At 43.6% G+C, this 23,663-nt stretch overlaps 1 protein-coding gene across 1 annotated transcript in view; it reads left to right on the top strand.

Annotated features, from left to right (window-relative positions):
- Positions 1-3,263: 3,263 nt before the first annotated feature.
- Positions 3,264-23,663, top strand: part of PDZRN3 (PDZ domain containing ring finger 3) — a 200,622-nt gene continuing 180,222 nt past the window's right edge. Inside the window, exons 1-3 of the mRNA XM_084633681.1 lie at positions 3,264-4,434; positions 14,373-14,459; positions 15,669-15,776. Of these exons, the coding sequence (XP_084489807.1) occupies positions 3,718-4,434; positions 14,373-14,459; positions 15,669-15,776 (912 nt within the window). The 5' untranslated portion in view covers positions 3,264-3,717. The remainder of the gene's footprint in view (positions 4,435-14,372; positions 14,460-15,668; positions 15,777-23,663) is intronic.

The following is a 23,663-nucleotide window of genomic DNA, read 5'->3' as shown; positions in this document are numbered from 1 at the left end:
TCAGAAAGAATCTACCTGATGCAATACAGAGGTAAGCCCAAGAATAAGGTTTGGGGAAGAACATGCTCTACTGAACAGATTATAGAGTAGCAGTCATGTTAGTTTGTATCTGCAAAAAGAAAAGGAGGACTTGTGGCTCTACGGTGCCACAAGTACTCCTTTTCTTTGAACAGATTATATTACCTTTAGTTGGAGCGAAATAAATCAGAACATCATGATAATATAGAGCCAAATCTGCTATAGAGAAAATTTTGATGCTACATCTGCATAACCAGCTTCACTGAAAAGCTTTTTTTAAAAAAAAAAAGGTAGAAAGTTATAAAAAGGAAACTTCCTTTCAGAAATCTCAGAAGTGAACATAAAATCATGCTCTCAATAATAACAGAACAAACCTACTTAGGCTGAATGAGTACCCCAGTTCAGTTCCATTCAGTTCTCTCTGAAGTTGATAAACTTTCTGGCCTCACAGAAACACAGGAAGATTGAACAAACAGCCTGTGTTGTAGAACCCCAGTAAGCACCAACCCAGCTTGACATAAACCCTCTAGTGTTGGAATTATGCCTGGACTTTTTCCCGGTTACACAAAAAGGTGCCCTCATGCTTATGACAGGACATCAATGTTAAATGAAAGAGCCCTAAGGGTTCAAGAAGTGGTCCCACCCCAGTACCGTACCTCTAATGATGAAAGACCCAGCTAAATGAAAAGGACCCTCCCTAGTTGTGGCAGCATAATTCCAGCCTTGCTGGCAATAACAGTAGAAACCAAACCTTCTTTCAGTTTCAAACTTCAGCCTTTGAAAAACAACATTTAAGGCTCACGTTGAGGATTATTTTTCATCACAGAAAACTAAATTTAAGTGTCTGTCTCAAGCGGCAAAAGTTCCATTCACAGTTTTCTGCTGTATGTAACGACTGCAAGGAGACTGATTGAACTGTCATCATCTCAAACTAATTTATAAAGGAAAGATGTGACACATGGTGGGTGGCCTGCAAAAGCTTTCTTCAAAATTCATTCAATTCATAAATAAAAGCCTACGCACACATAAAAGGAGTATTAAAGTGGATCACATAATTCCCCATCAGCATCTGCCTGGTGTGACTCCAAATGAAAACATTACACAAGCTCTTGACAACATTTTCCATCCAGATATTTGTACAGTTTCTAATAACTTTTAAGAACCCTGGTCCTAATTTCACTCCCATTGAAGTCAATGGAAGTTTTGCAATTGGTTTCAATAGGAACAGGGGAAGATACTGTGGTATTAAGATTTTTAAACTAATTAATCTAATCTGTAATAGTTATATTTAAGGGAGACAATGTATGTAGTGTAATATTGTCCAAAAGGGACTAGGTACTATAAAAAACATTAAAAGAGATAGTATCGGCCCCAAAGAACTTAAATGGTAAAATATTTGAGTAAGACCTTGTCTACACAAGGAAATTGACCAGATAGTTAGTGAGCAATAAACTTTGTGAGAGAAGTAATTATTCCAGAATAAAGACACTCTTCTTTTGGAAGAGAGTATCCATGAAGGAATAACTATTGCAGACTAGCTTATTCCATAATATCTATGCTGGTCAATATCCCTGTGTAGTCAAGGCCTACACTATTTAGGACCCGATCCACTGAAGATCCAGGATCCACTGAAGTCAATGAAAAGGCTCCGATTGACTGCAGTGGCCTTTGGATCAGGCCCTTATATGGCATGCATTACCAGAACAGGGAATATTACACAGGGACAAATCCTGGAGGTGCCATTCAGATAAAACTCCCATTGCTGAAGTCAATGGGATACCTGCCCACTGAGTCCTGTGTCCCATACTAACGGACAGTATTGGAGAACACTCTCCGGTTTTTGAAATGATAACGTAAGGATGTGACTACTACGCTGCAACTTTTTAAAGGTCAGTTCCAGACAAGTAATCATCACAGACATTCAGAAAATCATTCTACCATGATATAATAGTTGGATACTAAAGGTCATCTTGAAGCCTTTGGTCCTAGTTGTGCTCCCAATTTACCGTAAAATAGGGCATACTAAAAGAGCAAACAAAATGGAATGGGTAGACAGGAATTATGGGAGAATTCTACTTTACCATCTGAGCTAGGCAATGCTAATGTATAGCTTTTCCAGTTCTTCAGTGTCAACATGCAATATGGTGCCCCACATTCTGCACAGTACTCCAGATGTGGCCTCCCTTGCACTTTATAGCTCTATATGAAATGCCTTTAGATTATCTCTGGATGGAAACAGACTTCAAAAGTACTAAACTTCCCTGGGCCTATACACACATAACTCCCATTGACATTAATAGGACATTAATAGACCACACAAACATAGAAAATACATGCCTTTTTATAAAGATATGAAGTGTACCGTTGGATTGTGCTGTTTGTACTCATCTCTTGGAGAGATCAAAATTAGGTTTTCTAACATGAGTGCTCCAGCTTCCCCCATCAACCCCAAGTCTAGCAAGTCTCTTTCACACTCTCTTCCCCAACACCGCCCATATCAGTTTGCTTCCCCTAGCCCCCACTCCAGCACCTGTCCTCCAACAAGTCCTGCCCTGATATATTCTACACACCTCAATCTTTTTACCCCAGCCTCCAACTCCTGCACTCCCACTTCACCCACTCAGGTACCTGCCCTCTCTAAATTGTGTCTCCTCCCACCTCCGGTTATGTCTCCCCCACAAACAGCCCTTGCCTAAGTGCCCTGCTGGTGCCTGTCCCTCACACCCAGCTCCCCTCCCCAGGATCTCCCCAGAACCTGGCTACTACACACCCCTCTCTGTGACTTTTCCTGCCCACACAAGCCTGCCTCTAACTCACACCTTTCGAATCCCTTCAGTTTCTCTCTTGTAACTGTTCCCATTCGGTTCCCTTCCCCCTCTTTAGTTCTCCTAGAACCTTCAACCCTCCCTGTCACTCCTCCTCAAAGTCCACCCCAGGACCCCGCTTCTCTCCCCCATATCCCTTCTTCTACCTACCTGGGCCCCCATCACGTTTGTTCCCCTCACATTCCCTCCCTAAAGTCCCCTCATGACCTGGAGCCAGTCCCCCCAGATTCCCAAGTCCCCCTATCACCTGCCCCATCCCCAAGCACCCCACCCTGAGTTCTCCGCAGTACCACTCCTCGAGAAGCCCCCCTTGGACCTGCCCCCATATCTGGTGAACACAGAGCAGTTTTCCAGTTTCCAGAAAACACGGGGGGGGGGGGGGAACACAAGCACTGTCCTCTGGCCCCCATTCTGCTGCTGCTTCCCTCCCCTCTCCAGGCAGCTGGAAACTGGTGTGTGTGGAGGGCAACAAAGATACTGTTGCCCCCTCTCCCCCTGCTAAAAGCTGGGGCCACAGGGTCTTTCCCCACCCACGATCGCACCCGCTGCCAGCCCTGACCAAGGAAGATCTGGGGCAGACCTCGCGCGCCGCGAAGCCGTGCGCATTCACTCGAGTCAATGCGGTAGCGAGGATTCCTCCCAAGCCCTTCGCGAGGAAGTCTCCGGCAACTCGTGGAGGCAGTCGACAGCCCGCAGCCAGCCAGTCCGGGCTGCCCCCGATGAGCCGCCGGGGAACCCGGAGCGCGGTGGCCATCCTTGCCGAGGATCTCTGCCGGGCGGGCTTCCCTCTGAAGCCCCTTGTCGGGGGGGGAGGGCGGCTGGTGTGAACTCCCCCCCCCAGCCCCAGCCCCACATTGCGGGCGGCTTTGGGAGCATGGGGTTCGAGCTGGACCGCTTCAGCGGGGAGGTGGACCCCGACTTCAAGTGCAACCTGTGCAACAAAGTCCTGGAGGACCCGCTGACCACCCCCTGCGGCCATGTGTTCTGCGCGGGCTGCGTGCTGCCCTGGGTGGTGCAGCAGGGCAGCTGCCCGGTGCGCTGCCGGCGCATCTCCACCAAGGAGCTCAACCACGTCCTGCCGCTCAAGAGCCTCATCCTCAAGCTGGACATCAAGTGCGAGCACCGCGCCCGGGGCTGCGGGCGGGTGGTGAAGCTGCAGCAGCTGGGCGCCCACGCCGAGCGGTGCGACTACTCGCCGGCCCGCTGCCGCCACCCGGGCTGCGGCGCGGTGCTGAACCTGCGCGACGTGGACGCCCACATGCGGGAGAGCTGCGAGGCCCGGCCGGGGGGCGTCTGCCAGCAGGGCTGCGGCTTGGTGCTGACCCACCGGGAGCTGCGCGCCGGCGGCCACTGCTGCCTGGAAGCCCTCCAGGGCCGCAACCGCTGCCTGCAGGCGAAGGTCGGCGGGCTGGAGAAGGAGCTGAAGAAGGAGGCGCTGCGGGCCGGCAAGCGGGAGAAGTCGCTGCTGGCCCAGCTCTCGGCCGTGCAGCTGGAGCTGCAGATGACAGCGCTGCGCTACCAGAAGAAGTTCACCGAGTACAGCGCCCGCCTCGACTCGCTCAGCCGCAGCCTGGCCGCGCCGCCCTGCCAGGTAAAGCGGCGGTGGGGTGGGGGCGGCCCCGCTGGCTCGGCCAAGGAGTCGGCGCCCCCAGGGGCTCCTCTCTCTCTCTCTGCTCCCTGGCCCCTCTCTTCCCCTCTTCCGTTTCCCCTTCCCCCCTTTCCCCCCCGCGCCGACTTTCACCCCCACAGGGGGCTGAGTTGGACTGGGAGTGTGTGTCGTCCCCCCCCACTGGGGAGGTGTCAGGTGGGCAGCTTGTTTTATCCCTCACCCTGGGGTTGAGCCACAGCCTTGGGGCAGATACACTAGTGGGGGAAAAGTCCCTTGGGGGGGGGGGAAGCATCCAAGTGCCAGTCTTCGGGGCTCCCCGGGGGGGGTGGAGGGGGGGGTGTGAGTCTGGCACCCTGTTGAAAGCACTTTTCTTCTCTTTCCCCCTTGAGGCAGGTCTGGTAAGTAATCAGGTTTTCTTTTTTTCTTTGAGACCTATTTCCTCTCCCCCTTCCTCACCCACCGCCTTGCCTGTCAGCTGCAGCCTCAGCCAGCTGGCAGGTCTGGGTGAAGGGCAAATATTTACGGCTTAGCTGCTCCCCACCAACTGAAGAAACAGGCCTTAGAGAAGAAAGAGGAAGTTATCAGAATCCAGGGGGGAAAAAAATATATATATAGTTCCCGTGTTTCTCTCTCAAAAAGAAAAGGAGGACTTGTGGCACCTTAGAGACTAGCAAATTTATTTGAGCATAAGCTTTCGTGAGGATGCATTCGATGAAGTGAGCTGTAGCTCACGAAAGCTTATGCTCAAATAAATTTGTTAGTCTCTAAGGTGCCACAAGTCCTCCTTTAATTTTTGTGAATACAAACTAACACGGCTGCTACTCAGAAACGTGTTTGTCTCTGTGATTTTGAAAAAGTGCTTCAAGTTCTCGTCATGGATTATGTTAAAGTGACACTCATTTCTGGGACATTCCCCACACCACATAGTTTGCGCACAGTTTCTTTTTAAGCTCGTTTATTGTTTCCTACCATCTCTGTGTTTTATTATGTTAGGGTTTTGGGAGGTAATGCTTTTCACTGAAACCTGGGGAATGACGGAGTTACGTGTGCTATTTGATGTGTTTTGGGGAACTGACATATAGGGTGCTAGAGAGAGTCAGGAATGTTATGCTTGTCATTAAGTAATTGCTTTGATAAGTGAGCGTAACAACAAAAAAAAAGTCATTTGAAATATGATGTTGAGCTCTGCTCTTTAACTACCAGTTTGTTTCTATGTATTTCTAATGGGACCAGTCCAGTAGTATCTGAAGATAGGGATGATCATGTATCCAGGTCACAATCCCTTTTCTCATTCCACTTCCCGAAGAACCCTGTAAACACCACAAATGGGATTTTCCAGACTCTCAATGATAGCGAATCACCAGAAGTCCACTTGCTGGGCATAACACTAAACAGAGTCATTTGCAAAAGACTTTTGGCGACCCAGCGCTTTCCAGATCCAGCATTCCATAACCTTAAATCATTCAGAATGGTTTTTCCATAATATGGCTTTCCACAGTATGATGTCACTGGGATTAGCCCTTACACAACACAGACACACCTCAAATAAACTGCGCACAATCAGTAGCCGCTAGGAATGAACTTTCCATGATGTGAAGCCAAATACTGTGGACTTTCTACTGTATGTCCACGTACGGGCCATTGACTTTGAGCTTTCTTTTCTCTGAACCATCTATAATAGGGTTTTCAAAAGTTGGATTTACCTAATTTAAATTTATCTTGACTTTGAACTACCTGGAATGGGCTGCTGATAAAATCAAGATGACCAGAAGCAGATTCTTCAGGAAGCAGAGTTATACAGCACAGGGTTTCAGTGACCCCAAACTATTAATCAGAACAATACTTCCACATGAGGGGAGCACCAAGAAGCCAATTAACTTCACGATGAAAGCACTGAGAACACATCTTGGGCTTTTCACAACTTACTACATCCACAGATGCAACAGCAAACTTGTCAAGCTCTGTTCAGAGAGCTGCACTGACATCTTTGTTGCTGCTGCTAATGTTCAAACAGCAATGTAAACAAAACAAAACTTTTTTATAATCTTCTACCCAATTAGAAATTAACGGGAAGAAAAAAGATCACTGTTTGTCAGATGAAAACAACAACAACATCTCAATAGGGGAAGTGCTTTTTTAAGTCTGTAGATGGTATTTGAAGACAATGCAGGCTAATAACGAAATGAAACTGGTAAAAGAAATCACAGACCCCACACTCAGTGGATCCAAGTCAGATCAAAACTGCCTCTTTTTTAAAGCATTCTTTGGATTTACTCAACCATAACCCCTAACTCATAGATCTCTTCCCCCTCCCCCCATTTCTCTCATTCCGCACCTGACCCTGCTCCCTCCACTTATCTGGTCCCCCCTCTTGCTCTGCTCCCTCCACTCATCTGGTCCCCCCTCTTGCTCTGTAGTTGATGTGAAATCCTTCTCTACAGCTCCCACCATCTGGAATTGTCTTTTTGTATCTCTGTACCACATCAGCATCATCTTAAATCTGATCCAAAACCACATCTTTGCTGCCTTATCGGTACTTCTTAATTTCTCTCACTCTGCTGATAACTTTGCTGTTGCATTATTTAGGGATGCAGTTTTATGAAAAGGTACTTGTGATGGGGCCTTTTGGGGTGTCACCTGATGTGCTGGGTCAGCCTATTCTGCCAGCCTGGGTCCCCTTTACCTGGCCTTGCTGGGCTAGGTTTACAAGCCTCTTTCGGTCAAGCAGACAGGCAGGGCCACACCCAACTGCACAGAGAGATGGAGATCCACTCTGGAAAGATTCAACTCCAACACTCTGATGTCCACTCCCTTTAATGGGTACAAACCCAAAGGTTATATGAAATTCGCCCCCTCCCTCAATGTGGTGGGAGATATGCACAACTTCTCCACCCCCCCTCCCGTTAGAAATTGCATAAACTGGGTTATATTGTAAACAAGATATAAGTTGATTAACTACCAAAGGTGGATTTTAAGTGAATATAAGAGATTACTAAGCAATTGAAACCAAACATGCAAGCTAAACTCAATATACTTAGGAAACAGGTTACAAAATGTAATTTCTTACCCTAAATGTTATTTTAGCCAGGTTGCAAAGTTTCTGTGGTTCAGAGTTCCAGTTATATTTATTTTCAGGCCAGACCCCTGTCACAGTCTGGTGGCTTTGGCAGTCTTTCTTCTGGGGCAGACAGTCCATGGAGAGGAGGAGTCTAGTTTGCCTTCCTTCCCCCCCTTAAATAGGATTTACATAAGGTTTACAATAGGATTTACATAAGGTTACAATAGGATTTACATAATTTACATCACTCCCCTTCCCTTCCAGTGGAAAGTTACAAGAAGTCCCAGGTAATGTTTAGTATCAGGTGACAAGACCACCTGACTCGGTAATATCACAGCAGCCATGAGTCAGTGGCGGTATGGACTGTCCACAGGAAGGCCAAGCCTTTTCACAGTCCATTGTCCTTGCCGATGGGCCATCCGCCCTGTCTGGCTTTTCCATTGTTGTACCTGAAGTGTTAGCAGTGGGCGTCACCCAGAGTATCATAATTGAAATACAGGTATGTAGTCAATATTCCTAACTTCAGGTACAGAAATGATACAGGCATACAAATTGGATAATCACATTCTGTAAATTATAACCTTTCCAATGATATCTTATAAGACCCATCTTGCGTAAAATACATCTCAATGATGTCATATTCATATCATAAGCGTATTTTCATAAAGAATATGGAGTGAAATGTCACAGTCCTGTTACAAATAGATGATAATGTCCACAGTGTGTAATTTCCAGCAATACTTTTATCAAATCTCTGGATGCAGCTGACTAACATGACTGGGTTCATTTTCAGCCCCGCTACAAAAAGGCTGTTATGCAGTTTTCTGAAGCAGTGCGTAACGTGCAGAAAGCCAAAAGGTGTTGTGTCACCACAAACTTGTGGTCTAGAGGTCAGTCAATTACATGTCTTTCACGGCATTTTGGGCAACTCTCCAGTGTTAACAGTTTCAGTCTGCCCAGCGTCAAAACAAGTACAATCAGGAAACATGCTTCTTTGTGCACTAGAGATTTTTGAAAAAGACCATGTTGACAAGGTGATCACCTACTACAAGAGATTTTGCACCAATTTGGGATGTGGCTTGCTTCTAGATTTTTTTTAGTCCTGGATTATTTATTCAGACAATGATGCCAGCATAATATGTGCAGCACAGGATGGAGGCTATAAACACCAAGCAAGGCACATATATTTGACAGACACTTTCTGGTCCCAGAACACCTGGTTTAGGAGTATTACAATATAGAATAATTGACTTCTTCATTTGATTCCAGGTTCAGAAATAGCTGTGTCCAGTCAAAATATGCATTGTCATTATCATTATTATTATTATTTATACCTCAAATGTTTGCTATAAACTGCAGTTGCTTGGTCAAGGTTATTACTCAAATAGAATGGTCATTAATGAACTTAATGTGTTAATGTGTTTGTGCGCATTATATTTGTTCCATCTATTTATTTTACAATGGCCTGAGTTCTCTGTGCAGGTTAGGCAAAAATAAATGTTCTGGCTTTCCAGACTGAATTATCGCTCATCGGTAGAGATGTAGAACCATTCTAGATAGAAGAGATGCCTCTCACCATTCTATTCAAAGTATGAATCAATGGGGAAATTAAATGGTGGTTTGAGGATGCCCACAAGGACTTCTATACCAACTGACCATCATGATGGGTTTGCACTAAGGGATCAAAAACAGGCCAGCTGTGCAAAGAATGATCCTTGTGCTGTGGAAGGGGTCTGAATAGAATGTCATATGGGCAGGGGAGTGGACTGTGCACTGGGAACAGAGCCACTGCAATTATGTAGATCTAGTAGCTCAAAAACCTGCATGGGAGGAAATATGGCTGTGGACTGTCCATCCACTGAGGAAAAGGGAATTCCATCCCCCTTCATACATATAATCTCAGCAGAAATCTCTGCACAAAACCCAATTAATCAGGTGTTTTATTCGATTTTATTCAGATTCTTATAATACCATCTGATCTACATAGTGTTTGAGCACATTCCAGATGCGCATTAAGTTACATGACTTGCATGTGTTCTCCCTCCTTCCTCTCCTTTTTCGTCCTTGTGGAGAAAGTGTGAGCGTTTTTTTAAATATGTATTTATTTATTTCATGTCTGCTGTGCTGTGTGTTTTTATTATTGAAAACAAGCTCTAAGAAGTGTGCCTTGCATTTGGAGAGGCCGGCAATGAGGATTGAGGTGGCGAGAGGCGAGGGCTTTTGTGTGCGTGTGTATTTGAAGGGGAGGTGGTGATGTTTCACCCAAAATGAATATTTCATTTGATAAAGAAAGTCAGTCTGAATACATCAAAGTCTGAATACATCTAAAAGGAAAACCTCAGGCTATTTAAACTGTGCTTGTTCTTCACTGAAACATAACATCATTCAAACCTATTGATAAGGTTGGTCGCATTCTGCCCTTGCATATAGGCACATGGTTTATGTTGAAGCCGTTGGGAGGAAATGAGCAAGGATGAATTAACACGGCGTTTTTGGAGCTGGGTCCTAGGCCACGGAACCCCCTGCGAACCAGAGGCTGTGCTGAAGTTTGACCTTCTTCAGAGCCCAGCGTAAAAGCCACACGCTAACAGAAACACAGAGGGTTACATTTTTAAAATGTACAAGTAGCCAATATCCAGAAAGATGAGAACAGAGGTCCCTTGTGTTAACTCCTATGCCCTTTTTATTTTACTGGATTCAAACCTGCGTTGATACTGCAGTGAGAGGGAGTCCATAGGTAGGTAAAATGGATATGTGACAGATCCTCAGCGTAGATCCAGTCAAATCAAGGAAGTTGTCAGTTTGCACTAGTGGAGGACCTGGTCCATAGTGCTGGGGTCTTTATGAAGGCAGTATCCTCAAGAATTTTAATTTTATAAAAGGCAACCAAACTGCTGAAAACTAGAGTTGAACCTCAGAGTTACGAACACCAAAGTTACAAACTGACCAGTCAACCACACACCTCCTTTGGAACTGAAAGTACGCAATCAGGCAGCAGCAGATACAAAGCAAAAGCAAAAACAGTACAGTACTGTGTTAAATGTAAACTACTAAAAAATAAAGGGAAAGCAGTATTTTTCTTCTGCATAGTAAAGTTGCAAAGCTGTATTAAGTCCATGTTCAGTTGTAAACTTTTGAAAGAACCATAATGTTTTGTTCAGTTACGAACATTTCAGAGTTACGAACAACCTCCATTCCCGAGATGCTCATAACTCTGAGGTTCTGCTGTAAAAGCAGATTATTTTTCTTAGAATATGTCCCTGACTATACAATTTGGCATAGTTTTGTTAGCCTGTATTCCTCTATCAGGAGGAGTAGAGTTTCTCTCGTTGGTAAGAAATGTCTTAGCTACAGTATCACTAGAGAAATGAGGAAGCTTCTAGTATATAGAATAGAATGCAGGAGACAGTTTATTAGCTCCAAAATATTCAGGTGGGAGGTACAGTAATTTCCAGAATTATGTTTAAGAGCTTTACACAGGGCTTGTCTACACCACGCAGCTTTTAGTGACAAGGCTGGGTTGACACAGCCTTGTCACTAAACGTCAGCATGTGTAAATGCTTTGTTGATACTTTGGTGCTTTTGCTGACAAAATACTTCCAGCCCCACAAGTGGCGTTAGCTTTGTCAGCAGGAGCGCGCTCCTGCCAACAAAGCCACGTTTACACTGCCACTTGTGTCGGCAAAACTTTTGTCTTTCGCGGGGGGACTTTTTTAAGTACAAAAAGACAAAAGTTTTGTCGACAACTTCACAGTGTAGACAAGCCCTCAGGTGTAGGAATACAGCATGCCAGGAACCATCAGGTTTGCTGCAGAACCAGATGATATGGGCAGGGCTGGGATGCTGGCCATTACACCTCCAGTCATTTCACTGTATAATGTTTGGTTCACTGGAACATAAGACATTTCAGGGAAGAAGAGAGTCACCAAGCCCTACAAGAATCATTATCTTTGTGGCTTCATTAATGTACATAAAAAGATTTTTAAAGCCTCCCCACCCCAGATATGAATCTGCAAAAGTAACAAAATATAAAAGCACCACACTACAAGGTCCCTTGTGCCTACGTATTTTAGCACATATGGTGGAATAATCACTTTGCATTGCCATATGCAATTCTTTACTATAATACCACTCGGCTGCAGTAAAAATGGTGGACAAAATATGCAAAGCCATTAGAGCTGGTCAACAGTTCAACAACTCCTTACATCCAAAGTTATACACACAAGAAGACAGAAATATTTGGAACATATTTTAAGAATGAAGCCAGAGAATGTGCCACGGCAGGCGTGCTACTGGGCAGCTGGAGGAAAACACCAAAGGGGTACGCTGCCGGAGTCCCTCTGTCAAACACGACTGAGAGAGGGAAAATTTATGGGACACAGCAACGAGGACATGCAAAGAGCAGCCTTGAGTGACAACAGGGATGGCAGACCTTGTAAGTGACGTCTGATGGTGCAGGAAGGATTCAGATTCAGATTGGAATTGGTTGGAGTTATTTAAAAATTACCAAGGATATTTTTCATGACAAAGTTGGAAAAAATTCATTTTTTTAAAACAATTTTTCAGCTTGCTCTAAAATCCTCCTGCATGCTTAGCTCAAACTGTAGATGCGGGGGGGAGGGGGAGAGAAAAACAACAGTGGACACCTTTCTCCTTGGTATTAAAAGTATAATGTCCACCCCAAAATCAGGAGTTGTAATGAAAGTACTTAATTCAGTTTTAATTACAGCAACCATTCTGAGAGCAGTATGGTCATTGTTTCTTGATTGACCTTGTCGATTTCCCTCCATAAAGTAGTATAAAAGAAAGGAGGGGTAAACTGCTTTTGTGACAATGGCATACCTGTCTTTCAAATATTGAACTTACCAGACCTTAAAAGTGGTCTCACGGGACTGGAAAGTTTTCTCCTTGAAATATTATCTCATGTCTGGGTTTGAAGATTTCTAGGAAAACACCTAGTGTTTCATTCCTCCCTGCAAGCCTGATTCTGATTAATGCTGCATGTGTGCAAATCCACTTTTAATCAATGGGAGCTGTGAATGCTCAATACCTCCTGGGATCAGGTCTCAATCTACTTATGTGATTTGCAGGAAAGAAAATGAGCACATACACCTGAGGAACATTATAGGCCAAATCCTCAGCGGATGTATGTTGATGCAGTTCCACTAACGGGGTGCTATTGGGCAGCTGTGGGAAAACACCAAAGGGGTACGCTGCTGGAGTCCCTTTGTCACACTGCTGAGTTAGTGGAGCTCTGTCAGTTTACAGCAACCGAAAATTTGGCCCCGACGCTTTTTTCCCTGCAAGAGTGATTCAGCGATATCGGATTGCTTTGACATTTAGACATTTGATTGACCTCTTTAAATTGATATGTGAAAAGAAAAATACACAAACTAAAAACATCTGCATTGAGTTGCTAAGTAACTGTTTTAATTTATGTCATTAATTGGTTATGAAAACTAGACTTGTAAGGTAACTTCCTCAAATTCTTATGTGTTCATAACTTTTTCATCTTTTAGTTAAAGCAAGAAATCTGCAGGTAGCAATGTTCAAGTTCTGATAAGAACTTATCTATACTTAGACACGCACCATATCACTCTGAATATCTGCACAGTCTCATCTCTGAAACCCTTAAGAAAGACAAGTGGGGGGCTTCCCCCCTCATACCCCTAAGGTGCTATTATTAACTGCTACTTGACTGAGACTGAAATTAGTGGATTCTGAAGATTCAAATTCGTCATTATCAGTGTAGGCATCTAATTTTGCCTTCCATATAATTTGACACAACTAAGAGGTATCACAATGTTTCAACTTCTCCTTGGAAAGGATGTTATTATATAAGCCAATGACATTCCTAAGTTTGGGAGCAACCTTGGGACACGGGACAGGACAACAGATCATGTTAAAGTGGAGTATCTCCACTTTGATGATTTAACTGGGAATTGGTCCTGCTTTGAGCAGGGGGTTGGACTAGATGACCTTCTGGGGTCCCTTCCAACCCTGATATTCTATGATTCTATGATCTCCTTCACCTCTTCTCTATTGCACATTCTACATAAAATATATTATTCCTACCGGTCTAATCAGAGACATGCTACTGTACGGTTTTCTATTTTGGGAGTTGGAATTCTCAGTGAAGGAGGTTTTCTATTATTATCACTGTCAAGCCTTTATAGACAGGATCTGAAATAATTAGAATCTCAAAGGAATTACTCTCTGCAATACTCACTTTGAACAACAGTTAGGAGTCTGATGCTTTTTCTCAGTTTTACCTGCTATAGTCACAAGAGACTTGCTGTTTCATAACACTTCATGTCTGCTGTTGCTTTGGATCACTCATAGTTCAGGACAACGTAATGTAATGAGCAAGATAAAGAGTGGCAACATAAAAATGCCGTCCCAAGAATCAATCACAAAAGAATCCGAGGGGGCAGGTATCAGACGATAGGTGACCCTGAAGATTTTTACATACCACACACCAAATCTGATCACATCAGATAGCTATAATTACTACATAGCATATGGACATTTTTTTTATTCCATTAGGCTATGGCTGTGGACCTGAGCCACGTTACACAGCAAAGGGTTCTCATTGCTCTAGCTTGCAAAATAAAATGATGCATACATCTTAAATTCTGGATTTTCAAAAGAGCTCAGCACTCAGCAGTTCCTATTGAGAACAATGGAATAGATGGAATGTGGGAACAATGGGAGTGCTGGGTCTTGAGCACTCTGGAAAATCTGGCCATAAACAGCTTCCCCTGGAATTCATCAGCAAACTAAATATTTAGATGGAAGCATGACTCATCTTAGCATCTGCCTATATGCACATGTTTTGAATGCTTTTACCTGTTCTTCCTAGGGTGAAGAGACTAAAGCACTGACTCTTGTCCTTCATCGTGACTCTGGGTCTCTTGGATTTAATATTATTGGTGGCCGGCCATGTATGGTACGTTAAAATGTGTTTGCCTTTTCTTGTTAGGGAGAGCATGCAGATCAATGTTCGGAGAAAGAAATGCTGCTGACTACATATTTGGCTCTGTAGGAGATGGTTTCAATGTATACATGCCTTATATTCAAACTGACATGGAGTGTCTCCTTTTTCCCCATATCACTGTTTTTCATCCATGATCACAGCTAGTTACACTTAAGTGATGTGGATATGCTGTCACATCTGGATTTCATAAACAATGCTGAAGCGCATAAGGCCCATTCCTGCAGACCACACTCTTGTATTCCCATGAGTTCAGTGCTGACAGGATCGGGTCCTTTAACAACTTGTTTCAAACTGCATTTGCCGTTGGAGCTTCAGAAATTTACCGTCCTTTCCATCAGACACTAAACAGCCCACTGTACTGCTGAAAGGATATAATTTAAACAACCCACAGTCTGCTCAGTCCTGAACTCCTTGATGTCAGTGGAAGGTTTGCCTGTGCAAGTGCCCAGGACTTAACTTCTTACAGGAACGCTTATTACTATTTTTTCCCCCTTGATGTTGACCAGCTGGATCCAACATCATGTGACCCGAATTAGGTCAGGTGGTGGATTTTAATTTGTCCTGTTAGTTCAGAAAGGAAACAGCTTAACTTTGATAGAACAGCTTCTTTGCCTCTCAGTAATGTAACAGAAATTTGGGCTTGTTCTTGGCAGATTACGGTTGCGGTTTCCCCTCAAACCCCCCCCATTAACAAATTTTAACTACACTTCTGCATCATCAGTCTATGCTGCTGGCACTTATGGGAGCTGATTGCGCAGGCCCACTGGGACATAAAGAATAGCTTGTTAGTTTTATTTCATTTTCCATTGCAGTTTCCAATTTGGATAGAAAAAAGTAACCATTTGTTCTCTTGCATTATATACTTATTACACAAATTAATGATGGAGGGGATCAGCTCCTCTCAGGAATTGGCTTTAGGTAACTATCAGTGTAAAGTGAGATAACAAATAGAAGCCTGATTTTGGTTGCATTTTTAAGTGGAAGTTGTAGGTACTCAGCACTTAAGGATCTAGCCCATAGTAACTAATTACTTTAGGTTGGCACGGAGCGTTTTGTAGCTCATGTGCTGTATCATTGACAAGGTTCAGCCTTAGACAAATTAAAGCTGGTATAAGAACTAGTATAAGGTACAATGATATATTTTTCTTTTCATCCCTAAAGGACAATCAAGATGGCTCATCTAGTGAAGGAATTTTCATATCGAAAATAATTGACAGTGGGCCTGCTGCCAAAGAAGGAGGGCTGCAGATTCACGACAGGATTATTGAGGTATGTGAACATGCTGTCCAGTCTTTTTTAATAGGCCAAGTTCCATCTCATGTCTTCTGTAAGGCATAATGTGGGGTATGGAATTGGGAGAGATGTAGTATGATAAATGTTGTCTAGAAGAGATATCTGCTAAAATGTGTTTGACTAGAGTCAATGCTGACCTTCCTGGCTTTAGGTAGAGCTCTTATCTAAATATAGAAACCAGATTATGGATGGTATGTACATGGCCTGGCTTTTTGAGGAGTTAGCATCTATTTGGTATGCTGCAGTTATTTCTTTTTAAAGCTATTGGAGACTTGTAAGTTATTTAGTTAAAACCACATGTGGAATATCTGTTGTATAAACCGTGACTTTATTTAGCTTCGTTTCTAAGACATTTCACGGGTAGCAAGATGTTTTGAACAGATAGAAGACAAAAGTTTCTGTTCCAGAATTTTGGTACAGATGGTTATAAGCTTGCCTAAGTAATTTCTCTAATGTTATTCTGGACTCCTAATATTATTCAGACTGCAAGTCTGAATTTCATCTTATTTTCCTAAAGTCTTGACCTCACTAAAATATCCTTCCTGTTAAATAGTTGGTTGCTTGAAATGTTTTTCATAAGTTGCAGTGAGTGATTTTTTTGGAGAGGGGAGGGGGGGTAACAGGGTTAGATTTCATGAAACAGAAAGCAATTTATTGAGAGTCAGATCTGAGCATTTTACAGTTAAAAATGTGTCCTTACTGTCTTTTTATTTTCATATGAGGAGGAAAGTTTAAGAGTCTATTGTTCAAAAAGATAAGTACAGCTTTAGTTGCCAAGGATATCATGGAACAGTCAGTTTCTCTAAGTAATGGAATTCCATTGCTCTTATGTTTTGCAAATGAGCAATAAACAGCTGTTAAGGATTTTCTATTGGCAAAGGACAATGTGTATTTGCTATTTTCTGCACTGTTATGGTAAATTGCTTTTGCAATTTAGGGAGTATAAAATATTAATTAATATACTATAATATGGAGGAGAAGAATAGAATCACAGTAGCATGGTCATTAAAAGATAAGAACTTAGTTGTGGAGTGGTTTAGAAGTGCTATCCCTGATTTAAGTTACGCTTATGATGTAACTACAAAGTGTCTGCAAAACTCTGAGAAGGACTCCATATAAATCTTCTCTGTATAGAATCTCTCCTGTAAAACAAAATATAATTGTAAAGTTAGGATTTTTTAATAATATGACATTTTTAATAACCCTATCTGTAGGTAAGTCTGTCTTAAATACAGTAGAATCTCAGGGTTATGAACACCAGAGTTACAAAGTGACCGGTTATCTACACATCTCATTTGGAATCAGAAGTATGCAATCAGGCAGCGGGGCAGGGTGGAGGGGGAGAAGCAAAGAGTGTACAGTACAGCACTGTGTTAAATGTAAACTACTAAAAAAAAAAACAAAACGGAAAGTTTAAAAAAAAAAGATTTGGCACAGAAAGGAAACTGTTTCTGTGCTTGTTTTGTTTAAATTAAGATGTAATAGTAAAGTTTCAAACCTGTATTAAATCAGTGTTCAGTTGTAAACTTTTGAAAGAAAAACCATAACATTTTGTCCAGCGTTCCAAAAGTTTCAGAGTTCCGAACAACCTCCACTCCCGAGGTGTTTGTAACTCTGAGGTTCTACTGTATACAGTTACACACAAACTTTGTTAAAGGAGTGTAAAGGTTTCAAAATCAATTACTCAGGAGTCAAGAAACGCCAACATCAATGTGGCGTATGCAACCTTATTCAGCCTCTTTGTGCATATGAATTATGATATAAAATTTAATTACATGATCACATAGATTTTTTTTTCTATAGAACCCTTGCCTCATTCATTCCATGGCGTCCTCTCCTGGAGGGCAGAGGAGTATGCCCACTTCTGATGGTGTGTCTACACTGCTAAATAAATAAATAGCTCCAGGGAGCTAATTTGGGTTCAAATAAAAGTGATGATAACAACAACACAGTTTTTATCTCAGTTCAACCCCAGGCTGCCCTGTAGACTTGGAACTTGAGCTGCTAACTAGCTGCGCAAGTTCTTCAATGTCTCCACTGCTGTTGTAACTTGAGTTAGCTAATGTGGGTTAAAGGTAGACCAAGTTAAGAACGCTTTGTTTGTTTGTTTATAGTATAGTATATATACTCTGAGGCCAGGCCTACACTAAAAAGTTAGGTCAACCCAGCTACATGACTCAGCGATATGAAAAATCGACATCCCCTAGCACATAGTTAAGGTGGCCTTACCCCTGGTGTAGGCTGCACCACGTCACCAAAAGATTTCTTCCTTTGATCTAGCTACCACCTCTTGGGGACGAGGATTAACTACAGAGCAGGGAGAACCGCTCCTGTCAGTGCAGCGAGGGTCCATGCTGTAGTGATTTAAGTGTAGACATAGCTTGAGTGTTTAGAGTCTGGCAGTGCTAGCATGGGCCAGAGTAAGTGCTCAGATACCAGGTTTCAGAGCAGCAGCCGCGTTAGTCTGTATCCGCAAAAAGAACAGGAGGACTTGTGTCACCTTAGAGACGAACCCATTTATTTGAGCCTAAGCTTTAGTGAGCTACAGCTCGCTTCATCGGATGCATCAGATACCGTAGTGAAGGAGCTGAAGAGAACAGAAAAGTAGAATAGACTTATGGGGTAAGATTCTGTGCTGTCTCTCTAAGAGGTGCAGCTCTGAACTCACAGCCCAGTGTGTGGATCTAAGCTACTTTTGTGCACTCCTGATCCTGGGCTGCTCTCTGGTACCTGCTGTAAGTTAGACAGGTCTGGGGCCCTAAGTTACAGCAGCCTGTCTTGGGGCTGCCGTGCTGCCTGGAATCCCTTGCCCTCAACACACCGCTCCTACCTGAGCTCCACTTCCCTCCTAAGGCTTGTGGCAGGTTGATTTGGGAAGCATCCTGAATATCTGTTTGTCTCTAGCTTTCTGAGTTTTTATGCTGTGCCTAGGGTGTGGCTAACAACCTCTTCTGAGACTACACGTTTTTATTGTTGTATTATTGCTTATATAGCACTAATAACGTACCAGATGCACCCAAAGAGGTTCTGGTTTTGATCCCCGGAGGAAACATTCTGAGCACCGCATGTGCTACCAAAGCCCCATGGCTCCAGGCATGTAGATAGCAATGCAATACAGAATTTAGATATGTGCCACCTGCTGAAAGTGGGGCCATGGAGTCCCCCTTGTCCTTTCTCTGTTCACTTGCTAGCTGTCTCCCTCAGTAGCTGGTTTCCAGTCTTCCCCCGACTTATTCCAGCTTTTATTCGTGTGCACAGACTAGGGCCAAATTCTGGTACTCTTATTCACCTTGAATAGTACTCTATTCCACAAATAGCATCACTGACTTCAGTAGGACTACTCCAGGAGTAAGGTACTACTCAAGGTGAGTAGGGATATCTGGCCCTTGGTGTCTGTGTTGCTGTGCAGGATCCGTACAGGCCAGCTTGTTGCTGCCCTTACTTGGCCGCACAGAGAATAAGGCCCTCAGTGCTCCCCTGCTTGGACCCGCTCAGATTGCGACTCCAGCTGGCGTGGGAAGAGCTACTTTCCTGATACTTACTGCTACGAATAATTGGGCAAGAAAGGAGCCCTGGTCACCCCACACACATGGTTGTGTGCTGGAGCAGCTGCGTAGATGCATAAGGGGAGTAAGCTGCTCCACAGAAGGGATGAAGCAACTAACTTCCTACCTAGAACAAGGGAAGAGCAGGAGACTCTCTGGTCTGCTCCTGGGGCACCGCATCTGTGTGTCACCCCTTCCATAGGGCAGACTGTAAAAGCACCACTTAGCCCTACAGTGTACCAGCTGTGCTGACAACAGTACACCTGAATTACTAATTCATGTGCCATTAAGTGTCTGCACACCTCTAGGCAAAATTTAGCACACAGTTTCCAAATCATTGACATTGCTTTGTGTTCACACAGCAAAATGGTCCCTGTGCTTTATCATCTTTGCTTCCTGTGGGTGTTCAACCTAAACAAATGTTTGACGCTTCAAAGCTAAGATACGTGCTTTCTGTGTAAGCTATGTTTCGTACGTTGTGATAGCCCTAATACAGAAGGGGGTAGAGGATACTTATTATCAAAGCATCTGAACCATGTTTATCACCTTCATATTTAGTTTACACAATCTAAACACCTTGAGATGAATATTTAGATCATGTTGCAAAGCTGAAGTTGTTTAATTTTTAACAACTGTGTATAGCCAGTAAAAACTTGGACCTAACAAAGCAAGAGTCGGTGGCATAGCCATAAGGTAATTGTTTGAAGTTATCTTCCATTGATGATTCTAAACATTTATTTTGTTTATTTGAGGCTCAATTTCACCAGCATTACTGACACTAAGTAGTACCGTATCCTGCAATTATTCTCATAGTTTTCATAGTGACTGCTTGTGGAGTAAGGTCCTATTCAAAGTGGAGTGGCAAAAATCTATCCCTTCTGTATCATTCTTGGCTGTGCATAGAATGCTCTGATAACACAGAATATTTATTAAATAAACTTGGTCAAACATGCCAGAGGAAAAAACAGTCAAAATGAAAGGGGGGGAAAGAGAATAGATAAGGGAGAGCTAATGAAAACAGAATAACATATTTGAATTGACCCAAATACAAAGCCTTTGCAGGTAGCTACAGACTAGCATTGGTGGTTGTCTTTAGGGAGGTAGATTTGTAGATGGATTCTGCAAACAGAGAGGGCACAGCAGTAGGATCTAAATGGAACCTAAGAACAGAGAGCAGACACATCTCAGCTGGTGACATTTGCCTAGGGAGAACACAGAGGAGAGATGGTAACCCAAGTATCGAGAGTCTAGAATATTATGTATTTGCTCATTTAAAACTGAGAGCTTTATATACATTGCTGGCATGATCTTAAACTGAATCCTTTAAAAAGAACTCTCATTTCAGTGTGATAAACAATCCAAAAGCATAAACTGGCACGCACAGCAACTCCAGAATTAATTACAGTTCTGATCACAGAGAATTTACAGTTTATATCAAAAGTGAATTGCACGGCTTTCTTTTGGAACCTTTCCTTTCTGCATGTCTTCTTGTAAATGCATTCTGAAGAGCCTGTTAATAAAGGAGTGGCATTTTTCATTTTCAAAACTGTCAAAAAGCTTCAAATTGCTGAGCAGGGATTATGTGTTTTTTAAGATGTGGAGACAAATATAGTGGCATTTATTTATAACGGATAGTAAATTATTGTTATGTTGATATTTGCTTTCAAATGCTGTTCCGTGACAGTTTCATACCAAGATAAGATTTTGAAAAATGTCTCAGATCATTTTAAGCTTGGTTTCCTTATGTAGGTTGGGTTTGGATTTCCTCTCTCACCAGTTTTAAAAAGTTAAATGCAAAACAAGCAAATCATTTTTTTCAGTAACCTTAGAAAATTATTTCTTAACTGCTTGTGTATCACGGACACGAGCAATGCCTTAATTATTTAGCCCAACAGTAGTAAGGAAACAGCATGCCATGAAGTACACATCCCTACTGCTAAGGACCTATCCCCTAGATCAGGGGTGGGCAAACGTTTTGGCCCGAGGGCCACATCGGGATGCGAAACTATATGGAGGGCCAGGTAGGGAAGGCTGTGCCTCCCCAAACAGCCTGTCCCACGCTCCCTATCCGCCCCCTCCCACTTTCCGCCCGCTTCAGAACCCCTCCAGCCATCGAACCCCCCCGACTCCTTGTCCCCTGACCGCCCCCTCCCAGGACCCCCGCCCCTAACCACCCCCTAGGACTCCACCCCCTATCTAACCCACCCACCCTGCTCCCTGTCCCCTGACTGCCCCCGCCCCGAACCTCTGCCTTATCCAACCGACCCTGTTCCCCGTCCCCTGACTGCCCCCCCCCAGGACCCCACCCCCTATCCAACCTTCCCCTGCTCCCTGACTGCCCCCAAGTCCCCTGCCCCTTATCCAACCTCCCGGCCCCCTTACCATGCTGCTCAGAGCAGCATGTCTGGGAGCCATGCCGGAGCCAGATACACTGCCCTGCATGAGCGTGCAGCCCCGCCGCCCAGAGTGCTGCCGGCATGGTTGCGGGTGAGAGGGGACAGCAGGGGAGGGGCCAGGGGATAGCCTCCAGGGCCAGGAGCTCAGGGGCTGGGCAGGACAGTCCCACGGGCTGGATGTGGCCTGCGGACCATAGTTTGCCCACCTCTGCCCTAGATGAATGCTGCAAGTTTCAGGAGTTTAACACTACACATAACAGACACATAAAGAAAATACAGGTCCCATCCCCTTGCAAAATGCCATTCAGTGTTTTGTTTTACAGTATCTGTTCAAAAATAATAATTGGTGCATACATACCACTTTACATCTTCAAATTGTATTGCAAACATTAACTAGTTAATAATTCTTACATTGTCCCTGTAGGGTAAATATTATCCCCATTTTACAGATGGGAGGGAACCTGAGGTGGAGAGGGAAATGACTCCTGGAAGAAGTCAGTGTCATGGAGGATAGATCCATCAGTGGCTATTTGCCAAGGTAGTCAGGGATGCAACCCCATGGTCTGGGTGTCCCTAGCCTCTGATTGCCAGAAGCTGGGAGTGGACGACAGGGGATGTATCACTTGATGTTTGCCTGTTCTGTTCATTTCTTCTGAAGCACCTGGCATTGGCCGTTATCGGAAGACAGGATATTGGGCTAGATGGACCATTGGCCTGACTCAGTATGGCCGTTCTTATGTATGTTTTTGAAGTTTGAGTTCCTGGATCCCTGTCCTGTGGTCATTTTACCCATAACTGCCTCTATCTAGAAATCTGCTTCTAAAGTAAATTTCAATGGCTGGCCTAAATCTGCTTCCAGGTCTTCCACATTTACTTGCAAAGTTAGGAAGTAACACTAATGGCAGGACCGCTGTGCCTTCTGTTTGCTCACACCATAAACTTCTGTGGTTTATAAATACAAGGCAAACTGCAATTAGAGCAATTATAGTTTAATGTACTTAATACAGTAAACCACTAGTGCTCCATTAAACATGTTCTGTAGCAAGAGACTGTGTTACATACGCATTCACAAACACATGCACATAAGAGGCCTGGTTCCTTCCCCCTTTAAGTCAATGGGAGTTTTGCCCTTATTTCAATAGAAGCAGTTTTGGATCCTGTGTAAGAAAGAGATGAAAGTAGGCACTGTAGGGACACCTAGAAGTTATCCATAATCAGATAGTATGCTTTTGTTATGGAAGCAAAATGGCAGCTAATTACATCTCTGAATAAGGGCCTGCTCACATTCCATAGATGAGCATGTGATCTTTCCTCAACTAGGTAGAGGCCAAATTTACTTTAATTTTTTAAACACATCTGCTTTGAAGGATTATAGATTAAATATGACATTCTCTGCTGACTGTAGCTAGTGAGTCCGTTTATTTAGCTTCTGTACTAGCGTAGGAAGTAGGAGGCTTATTAAATCCCCTACAAATAAATACTTCCCATCAGCATACTTTTAAACATATTGGGGGCCGATCCTCAGCTGGTGTCAATTGTCGGAACCCCACTGGCTTCACTAGAGCTAGGAGAACGTATCCCAGCTGAGGAGATGCCCCATGTATCATGCTGTCTGTTGGAGCGCTTGTTGTTTCAGGAGCCAGGGATGTGCCTTAGTGCAGAAATGATTTGATTGATTCGTCCCCCAAAGGACACTCATTTACTATGAATTATGGACTGATTTTTTATTATGTCTTGAGTGGTTTTCATCACCAGTCTTCACATAAGCGTATTCACACATTTTAGCGAACCGTCCTGTGTTTTTGTAGATATATTTGGTCGTTTGTTCTTCGGTGAGACTAGGGGTAGAGTTGGCCCGTAGGGCCTGTTCCAATAGCAGTGCCATTTCTCATCTTACGTAGAGTACGTCATGGAGTAAACGG

Source organism: Lepidochelys olivacea, assembly GCF_965140295.1.
Source record: "Lepidochelys olivacea isolate rLepOli2 genome assembly, chromosome: 7".
Lineage (NCBI taxonomy): Eukaryota > Metazoa > Chordata > Testudines > Cheloniidae > Lepidochelys > Lepidochelys olivacea.
This window is presented reverse-complemented; position numbering and strand designations above follow the sequence as displayed.